The sequence below is a fragment of the Mycena indigotica genome (assembly GCF_014461135.1).
Source record: "Mycena indigotica strain 171206Taipei chromosome Unknown Mind.scaff0022, whole genome shotgun sequence".
Classification (NCBI taxonomy): Eukaryota; Fungi; Basidiomycota; class Agaricomycetes; order Agaricales; family Mycenaceae; genus Mycena; species Mycena indigotica.
The window spans coordinates 39,481-57,259 of NW_023503021.1; the positions used below are offsets into that span (position 1 = coordinate 39,481).

The 17,779-nt window shown below is 57.2% G+C and overlaps 1 protein-coding gene across 1 annotated transcript; it reads right to left on the minus strand.

Moving 5' to 3' along the window:
* Positions 1 to 5,881: 5,881 nt before the first annotated feature.
* Positions 5,882 to 11,306, minus strand: MIND_01430900 (Aldo-ket-red domain-containing protein; the record flags this gene model as incomplete). The annotated part of the gene is made up of 20 exons (XM_037370689.1): positions 5,882 to 5,923; positions 5,981 to 6,298; positions 6,362 to 6,434; positions 6,485 to 6,631; positions 6,676 to 6,728; positions 6,777 to 6,829; positions 6,877 to 6,962; positions 7,007 to 7,123; positions 7,180 to 7,552; positions 7,609 to 7,808; positions 7,855 to 7,905; positions 8,928 to 8,998; positions 9,052 to 9,299; positions 9,344 to 10,184; positions 10,217 to 10,250; positions 10,304 to 10,312; positions 10,374 to 10,651; positions 10,708 to 10,877; positions 10,942 to 11,144; positions 11,191 to 11,306. 20 exons carry the CDS (start codon positions 11,304 to 11,306, stop codon positions 5,882 to 5,884), a joined length of 3,483 nt encoding a protein of 1,160 aa, XP_037212895.1.
* Between the last annotated feature and the right edge of the window lie 6,473 nt (positions 11,307 to 17,779).

Sequence of the window (17,779 nt, forward strand, 5' to 3'; positions counted from 1 at the left end):
TCGGCCGAAAAGGGCCAAGAACCAGACCGAACCGGACTTGGTCATCACTAGATGCGTGACATCAGCAGCCGAGACCTCTGGTCTTGGTGGGTGTGGCATGGTCACGTGTATGGGTTTGATTGATTGATTGGTGGGTGGTAAGTCGCGTACTTAGATGGCTGTCTGTTCTGTAGCCAGGTATAGTGCTTGGAGGTGCACTGTGCGGGCTGAACCAAGGCCTGAATCCTGTACCTTTTTATGTTATTTGTAGCCAGCCTGGAAGAACGAGGCGGGTATTGCAGAGCCAGGCGACCGACTCAGTCTGGACCGGACATCCAACAGTTTTGCCGAGGGCCTGGTGCTAGTCCGGGCCGGGTCCCACAGTGGCTGCGCCGCAAACGATGGTCGCCCGGCATCAGCGAATCGTTGGCTGGTGTAACGCTAACTGGCCTGGCCAGCCGACACGCAGAGCGGGGATGATAAAGTACTTAGTATGACTGCTGCATTGTGCAGCATGTCGGGAATGCCTGCAGGCCACACGGTGTCACGGTCGGCCGTCAGATGGCTTATAAGCGGCCCTGGCGCTTGTAAGATGTCACCAGCCCCTTGGACTCTGACCGCGGTTTGGGGTTCTCCCTGGCGGTGGTCCAGAGCGTGTCGGCCCTTACTGCTGCGTCGGCCATCACTGCATCGGCCATTATCGGATCAGCCATTACCGGATCAGCCATTACTGCATCAGCCATTATTGCATCGGCCATTACTGCGTCGGCCTTTTGCACACGTGGCGCTTGCAAGATTCGAGTCGGTCCGACTCAAGCCACGGCTGCCTAAGTTCGGTCTGGCACTGGCATTGCTGCATATTGCAACCCACACCAGGGTGTCGGCGGCATTTGTTATTGTTAATGTCACAGCGTTACACTGTTTCAGAACACTGCTTACTCAGCAATTGTCTGAGTAACACTAACAGGCGGCGAACCAGCAGCATAGCACAGTCGGTCTACCAGCTGTCTGGATGGCATTGTAAGGGCAACCCTGGAGACTCCGACGAAAGCCTAGCAGGGGAGGATCCAAGACGTGAATAAAAGCTACAGGAAATACACGGAGGGACCGACCTAGCAGGGGAGGATCCAAAGAGAAGAAACTCTAAGGGTCTGCCTGCTAGGGCGCCAACTATATACTGGTCGTCCGTAACTGCCGACGTAGGCGCAGAAAGCCTGAGCTGAGCGGCGTTGCAGGCTCTGTCCCAAGGTGATCGTTGGGAGGGTCTTGACGGATCAGTGATTGTGCGGGCGAAGGAGGCCGAGGACGAGGTTGGGGTAGGTCGGAGCGTCCGAGGGGCGCCGGTCGGATGTGCCTCGGATGCGCTCGGATGGTCTGAAGGAGGCAGGAGTGGGGTTCCCCTGACAGGCATATGACTATGGTCAGGCCCAGTTTCAATGGGCCTTGAAGTTAACTTGAGCTTAGGTTGGACTTGCACCAACTCCAAGCCTCAAGACTGGTCTGGTGTGATGCGTGACATCAGGTATCAAAAGCTTTGGCTTGGGCTAGCACCGTCACGTGGGGAGTTCAATGTTGAGTCGTGGTGATTATTTACTTGCTTGCTTGCTTGTGTGTGTGGGGAGCTGGGGGAGGGAATACTGACCCATTTCGATCAATTCAGCGGGCCTGTGACCCGTGACCATTTGGCCGAAATGTCCATTCGGCCACAGGCCGAATTTCGCGTGACCTATTACCCGATTGGGAAGTTCGGCGTGCCGCAGGCGCTGAAAATTTCGAAATCTTCCCGATTAGGACAGTTTGGGACCAAAAGATTTGGCTGTGACCCGTGACCCGCCGAAATATTTCGGCCAAAAAATCCGATGTGACCGTGACCCGCCTAATTGAATGAAATAGGTCAGTATCCTACACTGATCTGGAAGTCGCAGGTATTGGCCCTTGTTGCGTCACTGCCTCCGCGTCTTCCGTCCACACTTAAAGGGCTCAGTGTGATGGGAAGGTCATCCCGGCAGTCCGACGCGGACACAGTGATTGCGCCCGAACGCGAACTTCGCGGTGCCCGACCCGACAGGCTGCTGGCGCAGTTGCGCTCACGCTGCCCGTCAATGCATCATATCATGATTGAGGTTCCGCTCCTGCAGCTGAGGTATTAGACCATGCCCATATGCACATCTCTTTGTAAAAATCCACGAGGCTCTTCAGTGCTGATCTCAGTGGATCACTGGGCATTGGAGTGAAGGAGACAGATGATGGTGTCCGACTCGGACACAGACAGGCTACGTGTGGAGCTAGCTCCGCCGCTGGTATCTGTCGCCGCACGCGGGGACCATTGATGCATCCACACATTAATTTGGCAATTAAGCAGCTCAAGGCACATAAGACGCTCTCCCGGGGCTAACGAACAGCGTCCCTGGCAGGAGACGAGATGCAGGACCCGGGACCAGTCCGGTGCCCCACCGGCGTCAACAAAACGGTACGCAGGTGGGTCCCCATCCGCGACGCACCTGCCCGGCGGGCTGAGGAGTGCGCCGCCGCGCCGCGCGGACGGCATGTCCGTGATCCCGCAGAACATGGGCCGCGGGATAGATGCTTGAGGGTCGAATGCAGATGCAGTATGGTGGAACACACTGTCGGTTGATCAGTGCTTTCAGAAGACCGATAAGGTGGAAGAGCACACTGAGCATTGGAGAAGTATACAGTGCGGCTTCTCCGAGGTCAATCTGCTGCGCGCATCATTTGGAGGCGCTAATGGACAGCGTTGTTGCCCACGGGCTGCATCGCATGAATACCGGTGCAGAGTGGAGGAATAAAGATAGCGCACTGCTTTGCGCAAACAGCCCATGTCCGTGTTGTTGCTCCACCGCTCCAGAACATCTTGATGAAGACGCCAATGACGTCAGGGCAGCTCGAACACGCCTCCGAGTTAGGATGCTCTTCAGCGGCGCGTCGTCGAAGTTGATGTCGATGCCGGTCGGCAGCTAAGATCGTCGTGGGGAAGCTGACGCGGCCGCAGCGATAGCATCCACGGCCCGGCCACAGTTGGGCATAAGCCAACCGCAGCGCGGCGGCCACCAATCCGCGCGAATCGGTAGCCTGGCAGGCGCCTAGTGTGATATTGTGTCAGGTGTACGGATTATCCTCCATAGCGCTGAGGCGGATGGCAAGCAGCACCACGGGGCACGATCGTCTCCGGATGGCCAGCGCGCAGACCCGTTAGCGTGAGCTTTCAAGTTGCGTCGACGTTTGATTTGCCAAGTCCGGACCCACAGAGTCGGAATCGATGCCGGTGTAAGTCCTGTGTTAGCAATTTCGTCTCAGCGGAGAGTCTCAATACAGATTTAGACTCTCGAATAAGTTGGCATCCAGAGAAGGAGTTGTTGGGGCATGTGTATCGGCTAGTGTTGCGTAGATCTGCCCCTGAGGCTGGCATTTTGCATCGAGACGAGTTAATTCGTGTCCTCGACAGTGCTGTTGCACACACGCTGCATAGTTATTAGTATAAATACCGGACCGGAGTGGAGGAACAAATCCGAAGATGACCACTCTCCAGCGGCAGGTCCATATGCTGGAAGATGATGATCATTGTCGATGTGCGCAAGATGGTGCTGACCGAGTTGGGCGTCAGGAAGCTGAGGTGGCTGCGGCGCGGGCATCAAAGGACTGCCAGTGGTTGGGCACAAGCCAAGGTCCAAGCTTGCAGCGGAGGAGAATCCAGTATGGCCCAGACCACATTTTGCATACCGCGGGCAGCGGTCCAAGTTCGGTTGGGAAATCCGAGGCAGTTGCTAGTATTCCTGCTCGGGTAGAGCATACGGTCGATTTGATGACTGGTGTCTGAAGACAGAGAATAAGCTAGGATAAGAGTGGGCTTGTAAAAAAGGTGCGCTCGGTCAGCGATGTCGGGAAAGCGAGGACAGCGTAACACGCCAGGCAAAGATCTCCAGCAGCACAGTGTCACCACAGATTTAGACTCCCGGAGAAGTTGGCGACTGGAGAAGGGGTGGTTGGCGCATGCGTATCGGTTAGTGTTGCCGTAGCATTGCGCCAGCTGGCGCCGCAGGTGTGCTGCAAAGGCTGGCATTGTGCGTCGAGATGGGCGTCAGGAACAAAAAGGGAGGCGATTGCGTAAGATGTGACTGGGCGATCACATCATGATTAGCTCCGCGCCGGGCACGCCGATTGGCTGGGCACACGTGTGCGCTGTCAATATGTGGCAGCGCTTTCCTCTCTTCACTTCCAGCTTGGCTGCAACTGGTCGCTCCATGTTTCCGAACGAACTCTTTCACGAAGTGCTCAAAGATGTGTCGCCCGCCCAGCTCAAGCTCGTCGCTCTTGCTTCTCGTCGCCTGCGCCTGCTTGCCCGCCCATTCCTCTACAGCAAGCTTGCCGTGAAGCCATATGCGCCCGCGGAGGAGCGCATTGCCTGGTCAGGCGGCGCCATCCTTAAGCTCCCACCTGCTCATGAGGTGGTGGATGCCATCGCAAAACTGGCCTTCTTCATGTCCCCCCGCCATTGCGCCGTATGTGCACTGCATCAATGTCGCCTGGGAGGAAGTGAATGGCTTCGCCGAAAGAAGCAGAGACGCAGTATTCAACGATGTAGCCGGCACGCACACCATCTGTGACGTGCTATTCGCCGGCATCTCCAAGTTCGTTAACCTACGCAAATTCTATGGCCACAGTCTCATATTCACGCTCTCTGCGCTCGCCAACCTTGCGCAGGTCCGCGGCCCGATTGAGCTGGATCTCTTTGCCTGTTCTGTGGACTCCGAGATCCAGGCATTCCTTCGTGCCGCTATTAACGCACTCGACATCCGTATCCGTGTCTCAAGCGTCAAAGTCGCCACCTCGGCAGCATACAGTCCCACGTGCACGCTCTCAGAATGGTTCGCGCTCTTTGAGCCCATCACACTCTCCGCGGTCAGCCTGGACATGGATCAACCAGTGGAAGGGCTTACGAGTGTGCTACCTCACGTAAAACACCTGGCGCTTAGACTCTCCGAGGGCTGCGGCGCGCGTTGCTAACCTACTCTGGCTGTGTGCAGCTGCAAGCGGCCTTTCCCGCAGTTGAGCAGCTTAGTGTCGAGGCGGCACTCTATGTGGACGATCCGGGGCTGCCGTGGGATGGCCCTAACGGCGGCGAACCGTTGTTTCCCGCTGTATTCAAGCTCACGACCACGTATGAAGCCAGTGAAGCTTTACCCCTCCTCCTGCGGATTGCACCGTCTATCCACACATTGCATGTCGAAAACGCTGATGCCACAAGCTTAGTGTCCGTGCTGCAGCGCAATAGGCAGTGCATCCCCGTGACAATCACGACACTCACCCTCGAATGCGACTCGGAGGACGGCGATCTTGCCGTGTGGGGCGCGGTCTTTGCACATTTTCCGCACCTGCATACCCTCGACTTCACCGTAACGATGCTGTCCGGACGCGTGCCCGCCCGTAAGTGAATGTCTCCTAAGTGTCGTCATCCGAACTGTGCCCATACCCTACTCAATACTATCACAGCCTGCCGCCTTCCTCACGGGCTTCCCGGCTAGTCTTCCCTTGGGTTTGCAGCGGCTCAAGTCAAGTACTCGGACACGAGTATGTTCTCTCGCCGTGGCCCCGGAGCGGTTCCTCGTCCGACACCTTGGTGATGCAGACAGGACAAGTGCTACGGAGGCAGCTGCTTCGCCGTTGCCCCAATCTGAGCTGGATTTCGATACTTGCACCACCCTTCCATCTCAACCTCCAGTGGACAAAGGACGCATAATCATGATATAGACACATACGAATTGAGCACACCAGATCACAAAAGATATTCAATATTGATAAACGAGAGAATGAGTGGCATTTGTATTCTTCCTTACTTGAGCTGATCTTGTGGTCAAAGGAAAGATAGGGGTGATATTGCACCGAGTCAAAGGATGCCCTGATCCAGCGGCGGGCGACCATACGTCTCCTACACCAACATCATTAGTGCATTATCCACCTCATCATTGGATAGAGAAATACGCACCGGCTCCTGCGGGTGGTTACCCAACACAGCCTCGATCCGCGCCAACACCGCAGCATCCAGCTTGGGCAGGACCTCAAGCGCGCCGAGGTTCGCCTCGAGCTGTGCGACGGAGGACACGCCGAGGATGACTGTGGAAGTGTGGCGGTGCGCCGCAACCCACGCGGCGCCAGCGCGGTTCCGCCCAGAGTTCAGCAAGTCGGGGAGAAACGACGCACCCGCAGCAATTTGGCTGAGGAGACGCACTTTCCAAAGCAGCTCTTCGCCCTGGGGACCCTCCGTCGCCCCGCGGAACATGGGCACGGTGGCGGCGCGTGCCGTCTGGGATGCCGTCGTTGTACTAGCAAAGTTAGTTTACGTGTTAGAGGGTTGAGGAGGATATACCTTCCCCGTCAGCAGTCCGCCCTGCAGTGCAGAGAATGCGGTTGTGCCCAGGCCGTACCTGGCGTACAAAGGGCTACAAAGTCAGCATTAGCTACTGCTGAAGTTTGATGGTTGCCCACGCACGCCGTATTCCTTCTCCGGACGTTCGCGGTGGAACATGCTATCGTCTCCTCAGCATTATTTCGAAGGAAGAAAGAAGATGGCGCAGACTTGTGCTTGCACTGCTCCGCGATCGGCGCGATGAGGTTTAAGCGCGTGGCAACATCTGTGCTGCGGGTAAGCGACGGGAGGTCTCGGGAGAGGTACACGCTCACGATGCGCCTCCTCGATCTGGTGCGCTCCACTCGGAGGTGCCCCAGTAGAAAGCCTGCGTGTGAATCTTAGTGGATATGGATAGACAAAATCCACCACTCACCCAGCCCTGGTCGATAACATAGTTAAATGCGCGGACGATCTCCTCCATCGGAACTAGCCTGCGTCAGTTGACCTCCTTATGGCGAATGTAAGAAACCCACCGGTGGTATCGCAACGATGCGCGAAGATGACGTCGACATAGTCCATCTGGAGCCGTCGCAAACAAGCCTTCGTGCCCTCGATAACGCTGTTGCCAGTCAGAGTTGTAGGAAGGAAAGGAAGGTGGCGCACTGTTTGTGCGACAGCCCCGTGTCGTTCGGGCCCGTGCCTGGCTCGTGGCTCCAGAATATCTTGGTTGAGATGACGAGGTCCGTGCGGCGCCAGCCAAGTTCTTTGATAGCGTGTCCCCTGATTTTGCTGGAGTCAGAGAAAGCGTGGTCAGAAGGGAATCTCAGGGAACGCACATTTCGCGCTCAGCCGCACCTTTCTGGTAGTCCTCCGCGGTGTCGAACATGTTGATCCCATTCTCGAAGGCGGCCTGCATGATGTCCTTGACGCTCTCGCCGACGACGGAGCCTCCGAGGGTGAGCCCTGTCGAGAGCTCAGCTAAAGCCAATGGGGAATGCGCAAAGACGGACAGCCGCCGAGAGAGAAGAGCGGCACGCGCAGACCGCTGGGGCCCAACCGGCGGAAGGGCATCGCTTTTGCGTCGAAGACGGGGACTGGAGAGGACATGGGGGCAGGTGGAGAGGAGTGGAATGGGAATCGATTGCAGCGTCGGCGAACGGGCCGGTGGTGTCTGCGGAAGGCGGAGCGCCGTCGGTGGGGGCAGTAGACCTATTAGTGAAATGAGCGATTGGCTCTGCGTGATGAGCAAGACATGGGTAACGCACCGTGAAAAACTTGAACACGCGTGCTTACTATCAGGACCCAGTTACGCGGACGAAATAGCACACGCACCTTGTCCCCGCCTTCGGTTGTGCCCTGCTGCTTGCCATCCGGGCCGTCCGCGGCTGATTTCACGCCGCTTGTTTCCGCCCAGTAGAGGCCGCCACCCTGGGTGTCAGACTCGCCAGCGAAAAGTGAGGGATTACTGGGGAGTAGATCAGCGAAATAGAGACTGAATGCACAACACGCACCTCAAGCCACGCCAAATCGACCGTCGCAGCCCATCCCTGCTCCTACTCGCGCTGTGGCTCAAGCATAGCATTCGTGCCGCGCTCCGACCAGGGGCGGGACCGTCTCTCCAGCGCACATGGAAGGAGAAGACAAGGCGTGGCTGCTTACGTGGCACTGGCGATCGGCATCAGGTCCGGGCTCGGCGGCCGTGACATCAATCTCTGGTTTCTTTCCTCCGCTCCACGACGACGATGCGCTTGCACGACGATACCTAGCGCACCCTGCGGGCCACTCCCCGCCACGAACGACAATCCGAGGCCCAATTTCTCTGGTGCATTTCTACTCCAGACATCGCCCTGCTCGTTCTCATAACTCGGGCCGGCAGTGCGTCCAGGACTATGGTCGAATGCCACTCCCCGTGCTCGTCAGCTTTCTTGCTCCACCCGCTTTGCGCCCGCCGCCGCCCGCCGTTGCTAAGCCGTTGCTGCGCTGCATCTACAAGTTTGCCACCCCCCCACGGCTCTTCCTTCGCCTTAGAAATCCAGCCCTCGGGCCCGGTCCATATATCCCCTGGTGTGTAGCTCCGGTCGCGCGTTCGCCTCGCGGACCGGCTCTTGCGCGACACGTCAACGACACTGGCCCGCGCTTTTGCTTCCTTGCCGCCAGTATCTTGGCGCCCCACGACAATTGTACTTAACGCGCTGAATCTACGGATCCTCTAGTTTGTCGTCCACTCAACGTGCACTTACCAGCAAGCTCTTCCGCACTGAGCTGTCCCCCGCGCATGACTGTGTTTTCGGCAACGGTCATTTGATGCTTGTCATATCTATTCGACAACATGCTGGAATGCCCTGTCGTCTTACCAATCAAAGAAATATTATCGAGTTAGGCATGCACGAGTCCAAACACATGTCCAGTCGGCGATAGATTCAATCGCTGGTCCACTGCAAGTCCAGGAATGACCCACGGATAACTATCTGCCGTAGACCGCCACACCCTTTCAGTAGTTCTGCCTGGAGCTCATCCGGCGCTTGGAAGACGGCTCAATCCCACTCTTCCCGTTTGCCCCCCGGGAAGGACAGCCCTTGAGGACCAAATATGGACACGGAGACTTTCGAGAGTGGGCGGAAGGATGGTCGATAGGCTGGCGAGGAAGTGAGGGGCCTGGAGAACGGTGTTGATAGGATCAAGGCCGCAGATAACAGGACAGAATTCACCTCGCTTGGCCGAGAATCACCGCTGGACTCTTTGACACGGAAATCGAGGGTGCGCAGGTTCGGGAAGAAGGCAAGGATCCCGGACCAAAGGGAGTAATTGCCATTATCCGACTGCAATGCTACGTTAGTTATCGTGGGCGGAATATACCTCTCGATGCGCTGGAGCGTAAACAGCAGTCTCCCGGCAGCTTCATTCCAAATCTTCAGTTTGTTCACAAATGGTGTGCATGGGAGAACTGCAGGCAACACTTTGCAGGCTGTGGTCAGCTCTCGCGCACACACGGAAGCACACAAGCTGGCTCGCTCGCGGCCATCTCTGTGTTATAAGGCCCATCGATGACCTGAACGCACAGCTGTTCGAGTCCCGGGAAGGTGCGCGGCAGCTGCTCGATGCCAGAGTGGGTTAACACCAATGAATTCTGGATCCGCAATACAAGATGTCGCACCCGGGAACCACGACATCTTCTGCGCGACAACCTGGCAAGGCTGAGCAGACGCTTGTCAATGCACCAAGTGAACTTGACCAGCATGGCAAGATCGAGGATGTGAATCCATGACCAGAGATCCCCTTCTGGCTCCGAATCTCCAATCGCAAATCGGAAAACCAACTCAGAGACGGGAAGTCGGATATCGAGTGCACAGGAAGCTGCAGGAAACGCACCAGCGGCACCACTCTTCCACCACATCATTTCTCTCGTCCCGGCCGCCTCGCTCACTCCTGAACTAGGCTTGACGGAGCAACGCCCTTGCACGAACAGTATATACCACCAGCCACGGTATGGCTTGCCAAAGCGGTCCCCACCCGGGCCGTCGCGGGTCAGGAGAACATCTGTCCAATGAGCCCAGGACCCTGCGCGGAGCGGAGCTAGCGGGAACGACCCGAGCGAGTCGAGCGGGGCATCAGGACGGTGCAGGCCTTCGCGTTGAGGGTTAGGGTCACGCTGGCAGACGGCCTTCTTCGCGGTGGGTCCCTCCGCTGTGTCGGCTGTGCGTGCGCGGGACTTATCTGCGGAGGTGTAGCTGAGCAAGCGGCACCACCCCGGCGTGCCCGGCCACCAGTCGACGCCCGGCGTTCCGGGGGCGTATAATGTCCCGCGCCGGCGTTCCACGAGGTTGCGGAGGCGTATAATGTCCTGCGGGACGCGGTACTAGGTGTGCCGCATACGGTTGATTTCGTGTGCTTCACAGAACTGAGGAGACTGTGACAGACAGCGCATATGACAACACGCTTCCGTGTGAGAAGTGGACGCACTTGAAGGCACTGATAACTTGGAGGATTCCGATTCAATAGTTTACAGAATATTTTCCACTAGAAGGACTACCAATCATTGTCATATTTCCCTGGGGCGCCCGCTGAGCGGCGCTCCGCAAGCATTTTATCCACGCGCTCCCAGAACCCCGCACTAGTCGCGCCGCCTGTCCACTCATCCTGCCACTCCGGCCAGCCGATCCCCTGGTGGACCAGGAGGCACGCAGGGTGCTCTATGAGGCGTTCGTCGGCGGCACCTTCCCAACGCTGGTAGGACAGGACGAATACATTCAACCGCCGATGTGGATCCGACAGCACGTCCAGCAACATGTCGAGCGGTGGGGCGTCCCTCTGCAGAATGTCGTGGTACCACTCCTTTGTATCGATGGCGAGATGCGTCAGCGCACGAAGCGCCAGAAGCGGCGGCCAGACTTGCGGCCAGCGGTGGTAGAACGACAGGTGGAGGTGTGTGATGCGCGAGCGCGGAGAGGTCGGGAGATGCGGTCATCATGTAGAGCGAGAGCAGGTTCGTGGTGAGCCGCCGGAGGTTGGGCAGAGTTCGAGCACGTCTGCCGTGCTAAATATGAGACCACGCGGTAGAATGACAACATCTTGGAGGTGGGGGCAGGAGTTCAGAATACTGTTAGTCTCAGACGAGGAGAGCTCTCCGTCGAGGCGCAGACCGGTCGACTGCGCGATGAATGCCTGCCGGCGGGGGTCTTCGATGAGCGCCCTGAAGGCAGACGGCGACAAGACTGGGAATGGTGTATTGAGAGTCGGACCAGCCTCCGGATCCGAAGACTCAAGGCGTTGTACAGCAGCGGCTCCACACTGGCGGCCACAGCTGGTCAGCGAGAGAAACGGACCAAAGTACGCATTGCCGGACGCACCACTCTTTCACCCACCACGCTACGCGCATCAACACTGGGATGCCCCCTGGCCGCTGCAGCGCCGCCTCGCGGAAGATGTGCAGCTCGATCTCGCGGGGGAAGGGCGGGTCGTCCATGAGAGTGAGAAGCAAGATCCGGGGATGAGTCAGCTGGCGACCGCGGGAATCAATCAACTGGAAGCGCCAGTGTTCCGCAAAATGCTGTATAACATCGCTGCAAGTGCCTACCAGCGAAAGACGGCGCCGATGCGGGACAACGCTGTTGGCAGCCAGATGCCAGCGCATAGTGGACGGCGCAGAGGATCGGTCGAATAACGGCGACTGCACCATTCTTGGGGGAAAATTGGCAATATGTTGATTAGTAGTGCACGGATACAACAACGTCTATTACACTGACAATGGGTGAGCCCCAATTACTAGTATCAAGTGCACAACACACCTTGTCCCTCTGCACACGACGACAACCATGAGACCCGCCGAGGCGGGTCAAGGAAGATAAAAAATTGTGCCACGACGACGGACAAATACGATGTACAAGGAGCCGCGTGCGCTGGCGCCCACCCGCCAGCCACATTTTATTTTTGAAGCGCCTGATCCCATGTCCATCCTGCCTCGAAAGCAGGCTGTTCCTTCCTCGACACCAGCGCGGGCCACCGAGGGCAGAATCGCAAGGTCGGCTCAGACCGTGGGGGGAAAGTGGGCGGAAAAGAAGGGCGATGACCCGTGTTTGGCGGGCGGCGCACGGACCATGCTGATGCACGTGCACAGGGAGCCATCAAATTCATGTCCGTGGACACGTTGGCCGTGAAGGTTTTTGGGCACCATTGTAGTCCTTTGAGCGCAGAATGCTGCACTGTGTCCTCCGATACCCGACTGTATTAAGCTGGAGAAGGAGCTTGAGAGCAAGACCTGTCTTTCAAGTTGAGCGCAGTGGCTTGGCATCCCAGTCGGCTGTCACACGCTCAGTGGCGCTCTCACGCGGCAACCATTTCTCTCCTAACAACCGTGTTGCCCAACGAGCTCCTCCTCGGCGTCTTCCCGGCGAGCGTCAAGGGATGACCTGCACAATGTCGCCCGTGCATCCCTGGCGCTTCTGCTCTTTGGCTCGCACACTCCTACTCACCAACCTCTCGTTCCTGCCCTATACCTTTGACGCCGGAGCAAACGCAGCAGTTGGAGGATAAACTGGGACTGTTTGGGTCGAATAGCGTGGCGCCGTCACGTCAAGTGCATCTCTGTCAACCTGCTTAGCTGCTACTCTGGGTATTCGTACAAATTCAGCGATGTCAGGTTCAGCGACGAGGACGAGATTCATTCTATGCTCCATAGCGTACTCACGACACTCCCCCGCCGGCAATCTTCGCTACTTCAAGGCTGAACAGATAGAATTCACGACCGCGGCGCTTGGTGCGCTCGCCCAGCTACAATCACTCGAGACATTGTTCCTCATCAACTGTGCAATCCCCCCTTCTCTCGCCAGCTCTATGTTCCTCCAGAAAATATCCATCAGCAGCTTGATACTCGCCGACTGCAGCGAACCGAGCTCCTGGCTGAACCTTGTAGCCTCAGCGCTTTCGCGCTGCAGATCTGATGGGAAGCAGCAGCGCCAAGTCTGGCATTACACTGCCAGGGCGGAATTGCCGTACTCCGATATTCCTGAATACCACCCACCTCACAATTAGTATCAGAGGCTCGGAGACCAGTGAACTCGCCACCTTGCTCAACACCGCCTTTCCTAGGCTGGAGTCCCTGATACTCACGACCGACAACATTCCCTCCCGGTAGCCCCTCCGGACCGCGATTTGCCATGCACATTCCGTACTTTGACACAGTTACAAGCCACGCTTGAGCTGGCATTGCTTATCCTTCCGCTGGCCAACATTGACAAGCTCACGCTACTGGGACCCGATCGCCAGCCCTGCTGCTCGCCCTTGCTGCCCTTCCCTACGCGCGCACTTGGAGCAGTCACGGATCTGGCGCTTGCAGTGCTAGAGGGGTGCGACACTAGCAGCAAGCTGGCATCCATAGCCAGCTACTTCCCTGCATTGGATCTTTTGAATGTCCACCTCGCATTTCACTATGGAGACGAATATGTACACTCGGTGGGTGCCTGCGATATCGACAAGTACAGTATGAGGGGTGACGAAATCAGTGGGACTGGGACTGGGCCACCCCAAACCAGTCCTACTGATCGTGAGTCCAATCCCACTGATCAGCCCTTAAGCAAGGGTGATCAGTAGGGATTGATCACTCGACGCATGCTTCCTATGACCTCGGGAATCAGCTCAGGATCAATTCACGAGCTGCGCAGCAAGCCTCCGCGGCAGCGTGGGGTCCGGGTGGAAAACCCCGGCCGCGCCGTAACTACGTGATAAAAAGCTCCAGAGCACCTAGGAAAGTGAGAGAGGGGAGGAGGGAAGAGAAGAGTGCTCGCAGCAGCCTTCCCTGCGGCGAGCAGAGGCCCCGGCAGGGTGGGTCCAGGGCAAGGCCCTCGTCCTCTCTATCGTTAACGTTTTCTTGTTTGCTGAGGCTCTCCAAATCCCCGTTAGATCCAACGACAACTGGGAAGGGAGCCTAACCCGGGAGCATTGCGCTGCTCGGAACGCTCGCATGTCCCACGACAACAACTCGGACTACGGAAGCACATTCGTAGAGCAGCTTTGAGCTGATTAATCTCACAAAACTATGGATTGCACGCGCTAATGTCCTCCCCCTTACACTTCATGTGACAGCCTTTCTTGATTCCACGGCGCAGACATTACTCCCGCTGGTATCTCGCTGGCGAGACGTCTCACTAAGCGTGCCAATGGAGACGCTGGCCCAGCTGTTTTTGGCTGGATCACAATTTCCAATGCTACAGCGTCTTTCGATTGCGGCGTCCGAGGGTGACTGGGAGTTGAAACGACTGCGAATCCTGGACCACCGGAACTGCGATCCCTACAAATACTCTCAGTGGAGATCATTGCGCTGCATCCCTCCAAGGCGCCATTTGCACAGCTAACAACCTTGTACTTCAAACGCCTCGCTGGAGTCTCTGCTGCCTTGGACATCTTGAAGCACAGCAGCAGCCTTCAACAATTCTAGCCTGGTAATCACAATGGCTTTGTCTAGGAAAATTGTCTGACTTTGACCTCAGAGCGACGAACATCTAGTATGTAGTGCTTTTGAAGTTTTCTCGTTTAACCCTCCAAAGGCGCCGGCAATTATGACATGTAGATCACGCTTATCGAGATGGATTTCTGTATGGACGGCGCCATCCTTTCCCATTCGAAACTTCTGCTAAGCGTCAAACAGGACACCCCGACATACTCAAAATACGCGGAGATTATTGCCAGTGCGTCTACTTAACCTGCTGCTTGTACCCCACTGACCGCGCCCAGCATTGTGCGTCTGCGTCGAGCAGACCTCATCAGAGTCATCTGCCTCCATGGATGACTTCCCGCACGCATTTATCCAGGCGGTGGAAGCGTATTTCGCCCCAAATTCCGCTGCACGCACCTCTGTCAACAAAGAGACTGCCAAACTGTCCCGTATGATTACCGGGAGATGCAGGACACGACGTCGGACTGTCCGTCCCGGCGCCCGGCCACCGCCAAGCTGATACATATAATATGTAGCACTTCCGGAGGACTTTTGAGCATCTTTGGGCTGTCCCAGCCTGCGGCTTGTGCTTCCCATCACCATCATGATCAGTCGTAAATCATGATCAGACACGGTCACGTGAGGCCAGGCTGGGTAATGCAGGGCAACAGGGGCTGCTGTGCTGGTGGTGGATTTGGGAGAAGGAAATAGGGTGTGTGGTTTCCACGTGCCCGGGGCTCGCTGCCGGGCAGCCGGGTGACGCGTTTGGGGTGGGGCTGCGGGGCGCAATGAGCAGGGCGGTCAGAGCAAGGTGCAAGCAAAGCGGACGCGCATGGCGCACAGTGCGGGCTGGGTCTGGTGGGGGCCGCTCTGGCTTCCAGGGTGTTGCGCACTGCGAGAGGAAGAGGTACAGCGTCATGGAGTTGTTGGGACGACGCAGAGGATATCGATAAGGAGGGCAATGATGGCAGGGGGGGGGCGTGGGTGGGGAGGGCGTCCAGTTTTTGTCTCTTTGCTGTCAGGGAATATCTTTTTGCTGCCAGGAAATAGCTTTCAAGTTTCGCTGTGAGGGAATTGCTTCTCGTGTTGATGCTGCCAGAGCCCGCGGTCCAGCATGGATGAGGAGGATTGCTAGCCAGCTACACAGGTGATTCCTTGGTCGCTGAGCAGGAACGACTTCAAGTTCGGAATAATGCTCAGTTTGCAGCTGCCACGCGCCACACCGGCGCGATTCCCCTCCTCCCCCGCTCCTGTCCTCACCGCCTCTCCAGCACTCATTGAGTCTAATGTCCCGACCGCGACTTAGCATTTAAGTCTTCCTTTGGCTCAGCTGAACAGGTAACAAGAACTCACAGTTGGCAGTACTCAGTTACCACGCCGTATGCTCTGAGCCGACCACGACCCATGTCACTGGCTCATCCTGCATATCCTGTACACACAGGTTGTGCGTCGTCGTGGTCCCGCTCGTGGGTGTGGTTGTGGGTGTTGCACATGGTGGGTGGCGGAAAACAGGGCCGGCCGGTGTGACAGGCGTGACTCGGACCGGAAAAGAGCAGTCCACCGGCGCTGAGCTCAGGCCCCGCTGGCCAGCACGCGGTGCGCCGACAGGACATACATGTGCGTCTCTCCATCCTGTTATCTGTGCCGTACTCATCGTCGCTAGGCGTTCCTCGGCACCCATCCCGGCACTGTGCCTCGTGCCCAGGGCGGCCCCGGTGCCCCTGGACGTGGCCGCCTGCAGCTGTCGGCAGTCCTTGCTGGCTGACTGGACACCGCTGCGGCTGAGCGCCTGCCTGTGCCCTGCTCCTCCCGTCCAAGCCTGCTCTATTTCTTGTCATTGTTGTCCACTTTGTTTCGCATTTGTTCTTAATCGTCAATTACTCACCACCATTGGGAGCCGATCCGCCATCAATCACCCTCCTCGCTATCGACCGCTTTCCTGCTTCCGTGCTCTGCTTTTGCATTCTGTCACTTTGCGCCGCCTCCACTACCAGTACCAACAATACCTCTATTCACACACACACACACACACACACACTCTTAGCAGATCGAGTGTCATGGCAGTGCTCGATGATGCGTCTCGAAGGTCCTTGTCCTTTGGTACAACAATCTTCCCTCGGAAATGGAGGAGACCGTCGGAGATGGCCCACTCGTCAGAACGTGAGGAGCAGGGGCCTTGGGCTTGACCTTGAACCTTAAGAAGTTGCCGGGCCGCTAGTGCAACGGGCTCCTCCAGGTCAGGCTCACCGGAGAGGTGAGGACAGGCCCAGTGGCAGTGTCTCAGGATGAACGCTGTCGTTGCCAAGCTTGTCCCAACGTACACAACATGCTCCGCAGGGGCACTGATGTCGCCCATGATCAGGAGCAAACCCAAGAGACATGCCGAGAACCAGGGTCAGCGGGAGCCAGAGCAAGACAGGGACCAGTGCGACACTGTGACAGGGAGACACGACCAGCATCGATATCACGAGGAACTTGAAGCAGCTGAGTTCTCTGTCATTCCATACTTGATACTTAGTATGTTTTAGCGCGCCGTGGCCCGTGGGCCGTCTCCCGAGTCAGTGTCGCTTGTGAAATTTTGAGTTTAGGTGTAATACAACATCGTTGTTGTGATTAATCATCCCCGATCGCCGCCTGCTTCAGGTTCTCCAACTCCGCCCACGGCGGGAGCCCATAACGCCTGGAGCTTTTTGTGCAAATGTGCTTTGCATATCTGACAAATTCCATCCCAGTCGGCGCTGTTCTGCCATTCAACCATGTCCTCGCGGTAGTCGAACATAAGGAGCAGCACCAAGTGGTGGTCACGGAGGTGGTCCCGGAAGAGACGGGAGGACGCCATGCACATGATCCAAAGCTGGCACATGTCTTTGTCGCAAATTTTTTGGTGGGGCGGGCTTCATGCACCCATCTAGACCCACAGCCACCTGCTGTTGTTTCGTGGCCCCACAAAGGACAGTCACTTGATCGCCAGGATCGAGCCGGGCCGGGGACGCCATTGACAACCGTCCCGTTGATGAGCTGCTCCGCGAGGTCGTGCAGGTTGCCCGCGAGCCGATAGAACAGCAATGGCAGGACCCACAGCGCATTGATCTCTCGGGCCAAACGCACAAGCGCAATCAGGTGGTCGTCCCCGGGCAGAACCACGGCCCAGCGGCGCTCGGCCCGTGGTCCCCCTTGAAGGTGTCGTCATAACAGGCGGTGAATCGGTGTGTTGTACTTATGCCCCAGCTGCACACACCCAATGACTGCTTCCACAGTCGTCAGCACCGGGAATGACCAGAAGGAGCTGCATGGGTCAGGATGAAGGCTAAGTATTGAAATGAGTGGATATTACGATGCACGAGGGCACGAAGATAGCTTTCAAGAACAGCGTGATCTCCTCCTTGGCATCCTGCAGCTGGACCAACAGACATCCGTCAACCATGTCGCCCGGCGACGCCCGGCGTGCCCGGGGCTGGCTGTGGAAACACGAGCATGTCGCCAGACATAGTAGACTCCAGGCGAGGATG